Source organism: Anopheles funestus, chromosome 3RL (assembly GCF_943734845.2).
Source record: "Anopheles funestus chromosome 3RL, idAnoFuneDA-416_04, whole genome shotgun sequence".
Classification (NCBI taxonomy): Eukaryota; Metazoa; Arthropoda; class Insecta; order Diptera; family Culicidae; genus Anopheles; species Anopheles funestus.
In genome coordinates this window covers 57088099-57103683 of record NC_064599.1, presented here as the reverse complement: position 1 = coordinate 57103683, position 15585 = coordinate 57088099, and the positions used below count along the sequence as shown (strand labels likewise).

General features: G+C 42.7%; 1 protein-coding gene across 3 annotated transcripts in view; it reads left to right on the top strand.

Moving 5' to 3' along the window:
• Positions 1 to 15585, top strand: part of LOC125770250 (RNA-binding protein 24-B-like) — a 45014-nt gene that overhangs the window by 22569 nt on the left and 6860 nt on the right. For all 3 annotated transcript variants that reach the window (XM_049439652.1, XM_049439653.1, XM_049439654.1), the window contains exons 3-5: positions 8577 to 8997; positions 9091 to 9217; positions 10631 to 10694. In XM_049439652.1, coding sequence (XP_049295609.1) covers positions 8749 to 8997; positions 9091 to 9217; positions 10631 to 10694 — 440 coding nt within the window. In that variant the 5' untranslated portion in view covers positions 8577 to 8748. The remainder of the gene's footprint in view (positions 1 to 8576; positions 8998 to 9090; positions 9218 to 10630; positions 10695 to 15585) is intronic.

Here is a 15585-nt window from a genome sequence, read left to right as displayed (position 1 = left end):
TTCTGTTGATGCTGGGAGGAAAATAATTAATTCCTTACGATGGTCGGTAGTTTGGAGTGTCCCAAACAGCTTTATAGTCACCGTAATTTCTTCGGTGGATGTCATTTGCAGTTCAAACGTACAGCGTGTCGTGTTCACTCGTATACAGCAATCAGTAGTAAAATTGGGTAAGTTCTCTAGCTTCTGGCTGTCTTGCGCGTTGCCAAAGTTTCAGAGAATCCAAGTTGGTTGTTTAGTTGCATTCGCTTGGTTAGTGAGCAACGGCAGTAACTCCCTTCGATTTGGTGATTGTGGTTCATAAATTACGCCCGACTTGACCTCGCCTGCAGTTGACTTGAAGAGAGATGGAAGCCATTGGATGGAGTGGTTTTTTTTCAAACCGTTACATGTGATAGCCATAAAAGTCCTGCAACCACAGTGATGGTGTAGGTGATGAAGATGGTGGAACTCTCGGTTGAATTGACGGCAGCAGCTCGGTGTCACACATGTGTGTGCGCTATGGACGAATGTTTGTGTCAGTTTTTGGAGCAAATTTCACGTGGTGAGGATTGCTGCTGAATCGACCGAACAGCCTGGAAAAGGGAGCATCGCATGATGATAAATCGTTGCATCGTTTGATGTCGAGCTGGTCACTTTTTTTTTGTTTCTTGCTAACACTCTTCACCCACTCATGCATCACCTTGCATTGTTGTAGCTATTAGTCGTCCCATTAGTAGCGCGCGGTTGCGTGTCCTGTAGTCTGTCGGAGTGGGAGTAGTTTGAACCGACCGTGGACAGGATACCTTAAGCTCGCCTCCCCTCAATGTGGTGTGTTGCTGTATATGTGTGTGTTTGCCGGGTGATCAAAAAGCTGGAGCTTGTTGGATGTTCTCTCCCTCACGCGGGGAACATCCTTCAGAACCAGGAGGAAACCTGGTGAAATTGATTTGATTTATGAACGTGGACAGACACACAGAGTGTGTAGTGTTCGAATGTGGCTGACTGTGAAAAGGCCTGCCGTCTGTTATCCAATGAAAGTGAGAACCAGCTCCCTCCATCGCGTCCTTATGAAGACCGATCCTTTTGCCGAAATGATTTGTGGTCGCAAAAAAGGAATCCTTTGTGTTGTCTCCATTCTGGTTCGAGGGAATCATTTCGAGGCGGGGATACTCGCAGTCCTTGCAGTTGCAGTGGAATGTAAAGATTACACATTCCATTAGCTGAGAAAATAGCAGAAAGGTGCGAAAACACACTCCCCGAGAGTGTGTTCCGCTTGCATTCCGCTAGCGGAGTGTTCCATTTCGTCCTTACAAGGATGATGACAATGTTGTTATGAATTAGGTTTCAATTGCCGGAAATGGTTTCCAGCTTTTTTTTTGTTGCTTTTCCGCATTCCCAGGATTGTAAAATGGAGACGAGGAGAGAGTCCGTGTGCGACTACAATTACTTATCCAGCGTAGGTTTGGAATTTCTATTTAAGCTTTTTTAATTTCGTCGACTTCTCCACGAAACGGCCTTTTTTGTGCTCCAGCACATGTATCCCTTTGCGCGGCATGATACCAGGAATAGGAGAAACGATTTACGTTCGGTAGGGAAAGGAATTTAAAAATATAAAAATAGCAAACGTGCATAAAATTCGTGTAGTTGCGTGTACTCAGCATACAAAAGTCTCCACCCTTGCTTTTGGGTGACGGAAAAAGGGGAAAAACGGAACCGGATGTGAAAATTAAACCTGAATGAAAATCGGAACCCCTTTCCCCACTCCACCACCGTTTTGTTGGGAAAGGCGATGGCGCTCAAGCTCATGCTTAACCCATGCATATCCGTTTCAGTTGAACGTCTCAACAGCGGTCGCACACCAAATTATGCTCTGAGTGATTTTGATCGTTTATCGTTTTTTTTCTTGTTTTCCTTTGGTAACAGCCCACCCCCCCCCTGTGTTCCTTCCAATGAATCCGGACATTGCTTTCTAACTGTCCTTACAAAAATTAAAATTCACCCCTTGTCGTCGTCGGCTGGCACACGTTTGTTAGTATGGTACGGCGAATGCTTTGTGGTGCTGTACTTGTTGGTTTTCAAAGGGATATGTGTTTCTGCTCTTACATGTAGAGAGAAGAAGAAAAAAACCCACACACCCCGAAACGAAAGGGTTCAAGCATCCAGAAAGCATAACTCCTCGGGGAGAAGGGTTAGTCGTAAAGTTCGTGTGCGATTTGTGAGTGTTCCGGAGTTCCATTTGTGCTGGTGTTAGTGGTGTACAGCGTAAATGCGATGACAATTGCAAAAACCGGTAGTTCTCTCTTTTTCACGTGTGAAAATGGAGGTTAAACCTTGATGCCGTCAACCCTTGTGCTCGGACAAGAGCAAACTGAGGGTTGCATAAAATGCACTACCATGTTTTAAGGGACGGAGGCCAAACTAGAATGAAACATATAGGAGGGGAAATTGCAACCAACACATGCACAACCGACTAGAACCATGGAAGGAAACCTGGAGGAGAGGACATATAGACATAATTTCTGTACGAAGGCAGAAACGAGGCAAAGACCGAAAGGAAAGGAAAAACGCCAGAACAGCTTTCAGGTTCTGTTTCAGGCACATTACGGAGTAACGACGCGACGTAATGCTCTTCGTAAAACTCGTAACATCGTCCTTTCTGGCAGCTTTTGGTTGGTTTGAGAGAATCGGTATAAAAGGCGGGTTGGAGCTTATGTGGAATGTGGTCCGCTTCACTGTTGTGTTGCGTTCTGTTTCGGGTGTAGTTTAAAACAGGCGGGGGCCGTTTACTCATCCCACATCGGGTTATTTACCTTCAACCTTGTTGTGCTTCCATGCTTTACTTAAAAGGGAAAAGAAAGGCAAATGAATGGGAAAAAAATATTTTCAAAAAAAAAAGCATTTGATTGTGCATAATAGTCGAGCAGTTGTAGAATAGGTTAAAAAACACCTGAATGTTACTTTTTTTTTTGGGCGAAAACTTTATACTCCTGTTACATCCACGTGGTGTACTTCTATGGAGACTGTGGAACTGTGGACTCTGGGGTGGATTTGACCTCCGGTGTAGTTACATCGTAGACCTATTCCTCTTGAGAAATGACGGGAAAGCAATAGCAACCCCACTGTCGGTGTATGGCTTCCCATGTTTTGACGCTGAAAACGCTCTCGTATCGTCGTACCAGCCTTTAGCTGGTTTCAGTGGACTAACACTTGGACTGTTGATAAACTGTTTGCAGGCGGAAATGTCGAACCGGTAAAGAGCGAACTATTCTCGCGCAGAAAAGTATTTCCCTGTCTAGGCAGTGTTCTTAGTATCCGTAGAATGAAACTTCCCAAAGCCAAAGGCTACCCCACTCGTGATGTCTAAATAGCCATCGTGAATTATCCATCCTCCATCTCCCCTCCACAAACAGATTTTAAGGGAAAGGGTAAGAAGAAGGGCTATTCGGTCACGGCCGCACTCATACTACTGCATCTAATTATGGTACAACCGCACATCGCCTCCAAAGAAACAGTAGGAAGCCAAACGGAGGACGATAGCAATGTAGCGTATATCTGTTGGTGAAGTTGATAAATTACATCCGATGACCTTTCGAATGGTGGTGACCAGTTGGGTCGCTTCCGATTTCCGCTCAGGTATCAGGGGTTGGGGACCGGGTAGGGACCTGACTGCTGCCTGACCCTTTTTCCAACGCGTGGTGCGACGAATTAAGCCTTTTAAAATAAAACATAACAAAGCGTCATCACCACTACTCCCATCGTTTGAGCACCGTTGTCCGGGTGATTTCTGTCCTGTACAACTCCCTAGGCAGCGGAGCTGTAAATGACGCAAACATTATCCAGTAAGTGTGGAGAGAAAATTAATTATACACGTACGCAGCTGCATACACATGTGCGTAACGCGACGAGTGTTGGATTTGGTTTTTGGCACTCACAGATTCCACTCTCTATAGTGGAGTTTCCAGGTATTCCCTTGAGGAATAGCAAAGACGGGGGAAAGATTTTTCTGTTCTAATAAATGGTACATTATTTTATTTGCGCACTGGGTAATCTCTATCACACGGAGTTCGTATTGTATTCTCCTTAGTTCTCCGTCTCTCAGGTGAGATGAAACGAAGAAACGACGTCTGATGCATCCAGTGCAAGTATCATTTACTTGACACTGCTGATGAAGTTTTGCAGATCTTCCGGATAGGAATACTCCTGTACGTGTTACAAATTCTTCGCCAGGTCTTCGACCGAGATTCGATTTCGGTGATGACATCTTCCGTTTGCATATTGGAAGTGGCATGCTTCAAAGGATTTGCGCTGTTGATGATGGTAAATCCCTCGTCTGGTATTCGACGAGCGGGACCTGAAGGCAAATAGTTTACGATTATTGTACTCGCATCGTATGCAGTTGTCGATGTCGAAATTGTCTGTTGTTGTGTTGCCCACTGTTGAGATTTGGTAGGAATTCATTCACGTCCCTCGAAACGAGCTATGCTCCCGGAGCATATGTTTGAGGTGACTGGTTAGATCCTGGTTGTATTCAGCAAACCTCCCTTACGCACACCGGATCATGTGTGCAAGCGCCCGTACGGAGTGATGTACATTTTACCAACATCTTTTGTTGGTGGCTTTCCGACACACAAGATTTACGGTCATCGGGACCAAAGGAGGTGGTCCCGTCCAATAGATTTAACGTACGAAACCATCTTCGACAGCGAATTAAAATCCATAAATCAGTGGAGCGTATTATTCCCAACATGCCACCCCTGTAGGTTTGGAGTGATGGCCACGACAGTGGAGTATGAATGGAGATAGGAATTCTTGGATTATTCAGTTGGTAGGAATTTGCTGTAAATTGATTGTGTTTATTGGGTAGTGCAATTGAACGGGACGACATATGGAATAACCCGTTGTGGTAAATATGCCTTTGAAAGCCAAATTACCGCGTGCCAAAATTTAATAAAACATTATTGTTGTGGATACAGCAGTCTTTAAAAAAGTTTATTAAATATTAAAACCACTTTTATCTTCTACTCATCGTTTTTCATGTCCGTGTTAAAGAAACGGTAAAGAGCATTTAATTTTGACACTTTTGTCCCTCAGGCTGTACGTCGGAAGAGTATTAATGCGTTCTGCTGGAGGTGGAGGTGGGTTATCTTTGCCTTTTCGCTACATTAATTCGCTCACTGATTTTGAGGGTGTCGGTACTGGTCTTCTTGAATCCTTGAAGCTTCGGTAACGGGGCAAGTATACTGAAGTCTCCTGGTATGTCTCATCCCGGAAACATCATCACGTTATTGCAAATGATGAAGCGTCACCACCGTAGAACCAATGCCAATGGTTGGGATATAAAGCAATTCTTTAAAAAAGGCTTAGAACGTTTTTGGTGTCCGTCTAGCTAAGTAGAAACGGAAAGTTAACGAGAATGGCATTAAAAATAATTTCATCATAATGCTCGTGTACGAACGAGCCTGTCGAGAATGGATGAAGCAAAAAGCACAGCCAAAGACCAATCTTTTTTTTGTTGGTGTATAAGTTTGAAGGTTATGAAAACGTTAGTATACAACGGCGGTCGCACGATTGCCTCAGTTGGTTGGCTTAAAACGTTGATAAAATACAACAATTAAGACACGTTGGCGGGGTGGGCTACCGTTTTTTTTGCGTTGGGCTGTGGGTCTGTTCCGTGATCAAAATCAAAACTCCTTCCCCGTCGCACAGAGAGAAGCGGGAATCATCGTGGAAATCATCGTTATGCCTTCGGTTGGCCGTATTCGTTTAGTATGCAACCATTGCTCGCGTCGCACAAATGTCGTTCAGTTGTCAGTGATAAGAAAAACGGAGTGTCAGAAAAAATCGTAGAATGGAATGGAATAAATAAAAAAATACATCCCAGCATGGTTTTTTTTATTTCGTTTAGCTAAACTTCCAATGAAGCACATTTTTAACTTCTCTTAGCAAAAAGGGGAAACAGTCGGAGAAGGAAACCATGTTTGTGATGTTGGTGTAGTAAGGGCGCAAGTACGCGCGTTCTCTAATGTCCTTCCATTCCTTGCGATTCGGAGTGTAGGAAAAACTGGACTGACGTTCGGGAGCGAAAAATAAAAAGTGCAATCAATGTGATGAACGTGTTTGGAAATTGTAAACTACACCGGCGTGTTGGAGGGTTAGCCTAACTTCCAGGCACAACCCGAGACCGTGAACCAATCGGTTAAGGCTTCCGGGCCTTTTTGTTGGGGGGGGAGCTGTATGTTCCCGTGGGCTTTCTCAGTTTAGAGTATTCCATTTTTTACGCCATTGTGCAATGAAGGGAACAACATTTAAATGAAAGCCGCTAACGCTTTCCACTACCACCGTCGGATGTCGGATTTGCCATCAAAACGCAACTGTCATCAGCAGAAGGTGTAGTCCGAGCGACAGTGACTGCTCGAGTGGGTAGGTAGTGGAAGTTATGGATGATACCGACCGATGACAATGTCGACGATGATAGATAGACACTGAGGAACATTGTGCGAGTGAGGCCGTTTTTAAAATAGTTTTTTCGAGTACGGAAAACCGAAGGGAAGCCCACTAGGTGCAATCAACCGTGGCTGAACGGTGTACCATCCGGTTTCCGGACAAACGCTTCCCTCGGAACGCATAAAATCGGATGTGTGTGTGTATGTGCGCGCCTGTTTTTATGCTAAAGATATAAGGTAGTACCAACAAAGGGTTCAATATAATTTATGAAGGCTTCTGGGTTCCCTCTCATGGGCTCTCATATCATTAACACACAAAACTGTTCCAGACCACCAAGCAAAGGGCCAGCAGGGTGACACCAGACGGTCCACATTAAGCGTTGGTGATCGTTTCGAAAAACTGGTGGAATGGAAAGTGATTGAAAAGTAAACCCAATGCACAAGCATTGTTTTTTTATCAGCTCCATATTGGTAACAAAAAAAACAACGAATGACAATAACTTTTATGAACTTCTCCCGATGTATGAAACTGGTCGGGCGGGGACTCTCAGGGTAGCTCGCTTGAATTGTAATATTCGACAAGCGAAGGAAAGCGTTTAACAAACCTTGAAGCGATGTGCTCGCACACGTGTAGTGGTACGGCGACATTCAATTGCATCAGGACCCATTGTTCCGGGTCTCTGCACGGTTGACCAAACTTTCCGATAGTTCCGCGATCGGTTTTTGGTCGGCACGAGCCATTCTATGGGCTGTGTAGAATTTATCGAGTGGTGTGTGCTTACTTTATTCCATTTTGTCCCTCTGTCCGGGTAGAGTTGGTGCGAGTTCTCATGCGTGAAGAGTTAATTTGAAGAGCCGAATGTCGATCGTTTGTCTGGCGGTAGGTAATCGCTTTTGGGACAGCTCATGGGTTCCGTGCTGGGTATGTGTGCTGTTCAGTGATTGGATTGATTTGGTACTGTGTGTAGATTTACAGTAGTTAGGCCAAGAACAAACTTGGTTTAGATTTTTCTTTGTACTGGTTGGAGAATAGTGGGTGGTTATAGATATATTTCGTTCATGTTTGGTAGATCTTCTACGCGGAGTTAGAAAAGGAGGCTTATATTTATTCCAACGTAGTACTATATGTATCTAAAAGCGCATTTTGAGAGAGCTTATCAGATGCTCTATATTGCGAATTGGAGCTACCTGTCGAGTGGAGTCACGCGGCAACTACCTAGCTTACGAGCACGAGCTTGCAGAATTAATCGATTTTAATTAGCTTGATTTCGTGTGAGTTACTGGTGATCACTAACTCATGAGGCAACACCGCTGTAGAGTAACGTTTTAAAAACTCGTTATAAAAGGGAGTAAAACACTCTGACATACACAACCATTCCAGCAAATACTTCTGGCGGAAGTATCGAATTCATAAACTTAAATCACTTTCCGTTTCGTCTTGATAGAATAGAAACCAGACCGAGGGGTCTGATCTCATATATAAGCACGCGTAATGTTGGTTCCTATTTCATAAGAAAAATTAAAGTATTGAAAAGCAAACACACCCTACTGCAAACGCACAGGTTTATTGGAGTTATTGAGCGAGGTAACTGGAAAAAGAAATTTGAGCAGCGAGATTCACGTAGACGAATGTCTTCCCTTTCGAATGTTTCAAGTAGCATAAGTGTACCCAAAAAAACAGAACGAACCAAAAAAAAGGTATCAAATTACCTTCCAGAAGTATTTTTGGGTGCTTTACGATGTCTATCAGTTGGGGTCTTGCAAAACAAAAGTGTTCTGTCCGTACGCTTAAAGCGATTTATGCATAAATGTCAGTCGCTGTTTGTTCTTTGACTTCGGCCACAGCACTATCCGGTGACTTGTTTGGCACTTTGGCTTTTTTGGACATTTAGCACTGCTCAGTAGCAGTAAGGCTGTATATAATTTATGTTTCTAGGTAGAGCCCTTCAGTTTTCAGGGTTTAGTTTGTGGAAAAACTGGGAATGGGACGAGATTGGTAGCGCATTTTCCTTGAGGGGAATATATTTTTTGCTTTGAAAAGATGATATTGTATTATGAAAAATAATCCTTTTTTCTAAATAGAAACAAGAACAGCCGTGTGACTCTTTTAACTAATTAAAGTTTTGTTTCTTTTCTCCGTTGACTCATTTGCAGATAGTATTTCCTTTTTCGCGGAACTCAACAACTTCAGTTCGCACGAGGTGAAACGGTGTGTGGAGGTGCAGAAGGTGAAGTAAAAAAAGAAAACGCCCACAGCGTTGAAGAATATTGCAAGTGCAACAGTGCAGCAGGTTTGCTGGAACGGGCAGAAAAGCTGGATTACAAAATGCTGATGCAGGTGTCCCCGGATGCGGCCGATGCCGCACTGGCGTTGGTGCAATCGGGCGGCACGGGTACGACGACATCATCACAGAGCGCACAGAAAGATACGACCTGGACGAAGCTGTTCGTGGGTGGTTTACCGTACCATACGACCGACAAGAGCCTGCGGGAGCACTTTAGCGTGTACGGCGATATTGAGGAGGCCGTTGTGATAACCGACCGCACGACAAACAAAAGTCGTGGCTATGGATTCGTAAGTGTTAAAACCAACGGATTGGTTTGATGTTGGATTTCTTCCTTTGCCTACATTAACATGCACGATTCCGTCTCCTTTCAATCATTGCAGGTGATTATGGGCGATAGACTGAGTGCCGAGCGTGCCTGCAAGGAACCGAACCCGATCATCGATGGCAGGAAAGCGAACGTGAATCTCGCGATACTGGGCGCCAAACCACGGGGCAATGCATCACAAGGTGAGCACGTGTGTCCATTAGGAAAATGAATTGTTGTGGTGTATGTCGCCCGGTGGTTTTGCTAGTCTATCCAACCAAACCATCTGTTAGAGCGTCATTCTGCACATCTTGTCCGGATTAAATCACTGAATGGTGCGACGGCTTTTAGGCAAATGGTTGTAACTAAAGGTGCAACTAAGAGTTAACGCTTGACGCAATTTACCGCCGATTGTCTAGACGTAGACGATCCGTAGATGAGAGTGCTAGGTGAAGGGAGGAGGAACATAAAGTTTTCCTACAACTTAAAATCAAGTCGATTGTTTTGAGGTTGGTTTCTTGTCTTTTCCAAGCGCGTTCATGTTTAAGTCAGCGTCAGACCCTGTAGAAGGATTATTACCCTTCGATGGGCGCGATGAAAACCAACACTACATGGGGAGAGAGAGAATGTCAATCTGCACCTTTAACTTTACTGTTGTTTAGCACTGTGTATATACCCGTCGTACCGTTCTATAAACTTATCGGCCTTTGCGAGTTCTATTAGACAGAAGCGATGAAAACGAAGTTCAGTTTTTTCCCCCTGCATACCTTGACGTACCCCGGGAGTTTTCTTGTTTTTTTTTGCGCTTCTCCTTGGTCTGTTAAACCCGCTCGGCACACCGGTCTCTCTCTCCCTCTGTTCCGGATACGTCAGCTGTCAGGTGAAGTTTTGTGAAACTTGGACGGGAAATCGGCTGTCGGGTTGAGTAAAGCGCGCCCGATGACAGAAGTCATTGCAAACGAGCACCAAACGGGCGAGTAAACAAATCATTAAAGTAAATCAATTTTTTCCACATTTCTGCCTTGCTTTGTGTCGAGGTCAGGCAGCACGGGGTGTTTTTGTTGCTGTTGTTATATTCGCCATCACCACGGCCGATGCCGTTGATAGTGTTGGTGGCGATGGTGAAGAAGGTTCATTCGCTGGTTTGTGTTTTTTTGTTTTGTATCGTTGACCAGTTTTGTTGTGCTCTGTACATTGCACCGAGCAATGGTGGTGTTGAGCTACGTATAAACGTTGACGTGTAAAATGATGTGCCACGGCGAATAAGCTTTGTGGTATTGATTAGTGCAGTAGCGGTAGATTCATTAGGCAATCCACGTGTTCGCGGTGGCGATCGGTACGGAAATGCAATTTTAATGAGCACTCCTAACACACCGAAGGATTTGACCGTGTTTTACAGTCACCTTAACTAGTTCAAAAGATTACGATAATATTGGTTTTAAATGGTATTTAGGTTGGTTTTCTATCTGTTGATTTCACCTCAAAGTGTCTCGTTTGGTTCAGTTTTTTTTACGATTGATACCGTCCTTGCGCCACTAACCAAACCTACCAAACCATTTGTTGACGTACTTTTATTGGTTTATGATTGTTTTCTTTTTCGTTCGTTATTATTCCAGGATTTCCGTTCGCCACGACAGGACTGCGGACAGCTGGCTATCCAGTGATACCGGGACAGTTCGGGTAAGTGTTTTTTTGCTGGAAGTGCATCTGTGTTCTTCTCTCTTCCCCTTCTACTTTATCCCCGTTCTGTCGTCACTTCTTCGTGTATTCGTTCTTGGTAAAAGAAATCCTATTCCTTCTCTTTCTTTCTCTCTTCATTTTGTTTTGTCTCTGTGTAATGCCAAATCTGTCTGCCAAATGGCATCATCAGCAATGTGAAAGGGGAATGGGTGACGGAAGTAAGGGCTTGGGGTTTCTTGGGGTAGGTAAGGGTTTCATATGAAACGAGTGTCCTGTTTAAAAATATGGGACAATCATGAACAATGCACAAAGTTAAATAAAATTATAGACATTTAAAAGTAAATCAATAAACTTTACTATATGAAAAAGTATGTAAAACATACATAATATTCGTTTTATGTTTGTTTAAAAATTGTTCATTTGGTCTCAATTGATTAAGAACCTTGTTTTTTGTTTTATGGTTTTATGTAATTTTTTTCGTTTTTCCAAAATTTTTAATTGGGTTTAATTTTTTTCAATAAAAGAATAACGCAGAAACTGGAGTTAAGTTTTGAATTTAAATTTTAAACGGTTTTGCTTACTATTAATGGAGACGCCTGGTGTCCCATTTGTATGGCGCACAAGTGAAGGAGCAATATCATTGTGGAAATTAATGTTTGCAAACAGCAGACATTCACATTGACTGCACTTCCATGTGCAATAGACTAGTTTGTTTTAGTGCATACTGTTACGCGACTGTTGATCGTACCTCGCAATCGTTCGTACCCCGCTACGTTACTGGGCCACGGGGCATACACGTTACGGCGAGACGTTATCCTAAAAATAGGCACATAGTTTTCCAAACTTTTCCTATACATCGTACTCGCTCTTGCTTATGCTTTGAGTTTGCTTTCGAGTGGCGATATATTCTTACACGCGTCCGCAAGCGGTAAAAGCCGAATCAGGGAAATTCTAACAACCATCGCGCAACTGTCGTACGATTGGACGGGAATAAATTTTCTAAACCGGTAGAATCGGTTTTGCCAGACAGTCCGAGAAAGGCCCGTTAATTAAGCCTCCACCATGTACACTGGCGCATATGTCACCGGTCGGCAGGGATAGTGTCATTTTCTCTTGCCCGCTGCCGGAGTTAGACTTTCAGGCGGGTAGATCGTTCCGCGCTTGTGTCTTCGTATGTGTTGTACGGGTGTTTTTTTGTTGTATGTTGTGTGCCACACGGCAAATAAGATTGATTGCGGTTTTTATTTAGAAATCTTCCCAACAAACACACGTTGCTGACTGTGACTGGTGAACTTTTAAAGTTCTTGTTAGCCTTCGTTACGTGAAGAGTATCATTTATTTGCAGTGACGTTTAATATATTATATTATATATTGAATAAAAAATTCCAAAATTGTTTGGCAAGGCAACTTTTTTGTTGGTATATTTCATCGGGTCATTGGAATGATCGTTTCAGTTTGTTCGATCGATGTTTGTGCAAAAAAAAAGAAGATCACGTTAACAAAACGGTTGTACGATATTTATTTCCTGTGTTTCATCTGTTTCATTTCTTCTCCTCTTCTCTACCATCCACTTTTTCATCCCGTGTTTTGTTTGCAGCCCGTGCCGTGCGGCAGGTTAGGAAAAAGCTACCCCCTTCCCGGGCGCGCTCCGGTTGTGTATTGGCCGCATCTTCGGTTCACCGCAGGCGCCAATTTCTCCGTACCTTCGTGTCCAGTCGGGTCAATATGTTCATGTAATTTGTTTGCGCGAGCGTTTGGTTTTGCGTGGGCAGATTTTTGCAGTTGTTTTTCTTTTCCTTTCTTGTTTTACTGTGTTTTGTTGTGTTTTTAGTTGTTTTTTTTTTTTACTTTTTGTTGCGTTTTATTTTACGTTTTGTTTTCTTTTTTCTCCCTCTTCATTCATGTATGTGTTTTCTTACTTTGCATACAGTTTACTTTACGGCTCGCTATCTTTTGTTTTTTCTCTCTCCCTCATATCATTTGAAGTGTTTCTGTTATAGAGTCTTCCTACATATAATTCCATGTTCCAATTAAATTGCGTTTGATTTTATTCTATGAGTGTGAGTCTATGAGTTTTCTTTGTTTGGTTGTATATTTTAGATTTGTTGTTTTGTGAGTTTTAGAAAATTTTCTTCTTTTTCTTTCGCTAGTACATTTGTTCACCTTTCATTTTGTCCTTTTTTATTAAGGTGTCTCTTTGACAATTGAGGTGATATTTTGTTAACTATTTTTTTTATAAATAGTAACAAACGGGGTTATTCTTTCTTAACTATCCCACACAAACACGCACACACACACTCTTTCACGTGTTTTAACTGTTTTTTTTTATGCATTGAACTGTGCACTTTCTAAACTACGGTATAGAACTACGAGTGAACCGGGAAGTTTTTTCCGTTTGTGTGTGTGTTTGTTTGTTTGTTTTTTCTTCTGTTTCGCCTAGAAATTCATGAATTTTCATAGCGATAGTTTTGTTTTATTTTTGTGCGTTTTCACATCGAACCACTTCTACGTATTTCATTTAGTTTTTTTTCCCTTCTCCACACAACAATCAGGTTCACTCAGTGGTACGTGTTGCATTCGAAACGTCATGTTACCTGCAACGTACAAACTCCCACCACCCCGTACCAACCCTCTGCAGGTGGTGGGGTGGGTGGCTGGTGAGGGGTTGAAAGGAAATGGGGCGCTTTCGATGAACAATTCATGTGCTTCGCCCCATTGCTACCCCACTCGGCCCCTCACACACACACACGCACGAACACATACACAGAAAGGGACACACATTGTGAACCCCGTGGCGCGTATGTCAACGCCATCGTTGTCGCCGTTACCGTCATCGTCGTCGTCGTCGTGATTTATTCTACGCGCGCTACTCGATTGCGAGAGGTGAGAAGTGCGTTCGTGTGTGTGCCAAATCGATTTGGTTTTGTTGTTTTTTTTTTAATTGTTGCTCTTTTAGCGTGAGCGTGTGCGTGTTTGCGGGTGTCCCCATCGTGAGCGTGTGGGTGTGCGTTTGGTTGGTGTGTGTGTGGTGTGTGTGTATTTTGTTTGTGGTTGTCAGTGTGTTTCTCATTTTCTTTTTTTTCCTTCCCTCCATTTTTCACCGCGTCCCAATTGCTCTCTTCTCAATGTGTGATGTTGGGTTTTGTTTTTGAAGTTGTATCTAGTTCAAAGCAATGTAATACAAGCCAGTGTAGAAGGCGAAAATTAAAAAAAAAAGCGAAGCAACAGATCGTCACATAAAATGGCCATGATTCACATTTCACCTCGCTCATGGGCCATGGTCTATTTAACACGAGTTGACCACACCGGTACGGGTTGACGTCTGTCCGTTATTTGTATGATCGGTGAACTTTTTTTCCGGATGTGTGTGTGTGTGTGTTGTATCGCTTGTGCGGCACCACACGCGCTTTATCGCGTGCCCTGCCACGCGGAACTAAAATTATTTTGATTGCGGTAAAATAAAAATTTCGGCGGCTGCTCGTTGCTTTTCATTGCAATTGCTTTCCCCCGTGTCCCAGCTCCATTCTGCACTGCAGCCCATCCTGCCATTCGCCGGTATGAGTCGTACAATGACGTGTGGCAAACATTACAAGCCGGCACGGAATACGTTTGCATTTTGATGAGATCAGGCTCGATCATTGCTGTTGCTCTATGGTGGTGAAATATAGTATTTCAGTTTTCCCGTATAGTAACGGCACGTTGTTGCGTATGCAATTCGGATTGTGCATCGAATGAAAGAGATAGAGTGAAATTGACTTTCACAAATTAGTTTTATCTTGATGACTGAAAAACAGCATGTTTCATGTTCGTTTTTTTTTTGTCATAAAATTAGTCCAAAAATTAAATCTTGACTTAATATAATGTTTTAGTAGTAGAAAAAATAGGCACAAAATCACAACGGATAGAAATTGAAACGAATTACGCACATTAACTTCGTGCTGATGATTTTATTTTATGGTCCTGTAAAAGGAGAAAGTGTTCCACTGGTGAACGGGGGTGGAAATTATTAAACATTATCTTCCCCTGTTTTAATTCCCCCATTTTACTGGTGGTGGCAATCAAAGAAGCTCGTAATGAATTCTCACTCTCTCGAATCTATAAATTATCTCCTTCAAGGTGGAAGGTACTACCCAAAACGCTTAGTTCGTCTGAAACGCGATCTGCTGTTTACGAGCATTCCTCGGCAGCTGGCTCTCTAATCTGGTGCTGATGGTTTAAGACTAACTGCAAACACGCACGAATGAGGATATTTTGTTTCATCCCCAAATGCCTAAGCAAAAAACGTAAGCACCTTTTTCTGCTAAAGGAATAGAGCTGGTTTTGCGTTGCTCATTTTTTAAATGTTTCTTTTTCTTTTAAAATTTGTTACATTTTTGATAACTTAGCTAGCTTAGTGTGTTGTGAAGTTTTCTTTTTTTCCCTTTAACTCATTCGATTTCATTGCTAAGAATGATAAAACAACAGCAGGTGAAAGAAAAGAAAAAAAAGCATTTTATTTGCGTCATCGTTTAAAGGATTGGGTTGATCAAACGAATGACATGTCTTCAATAAATGGCGTAAATAACTTAACTCGTTTGCGGACGAAAAGAAAAAAAAAATAACTGAGGCAGTGTACTAGTTTACTAGCTTGCACAAAGGCAAATTTTTGCGACATTTGAATGACGTTTGACAATTATTGTTTGCTTTTGTGTTCGATGTGTTACGGTGCTGCCGCGGTGTCGTTTGCGTTTTGCCACATTCGCGAGTGTTTGTTGTGGTTTTATTTTTCCTTCTTTAGTCTTATGCTTTTGGTTTGATGGAGTACAGCAGCGATTGAAATGAGATTGTTTTGATTTTTGTTTGTTTGTTTTTATTTTGTTTTTACATTTGTACTACTTACGGTTTGGCGTGA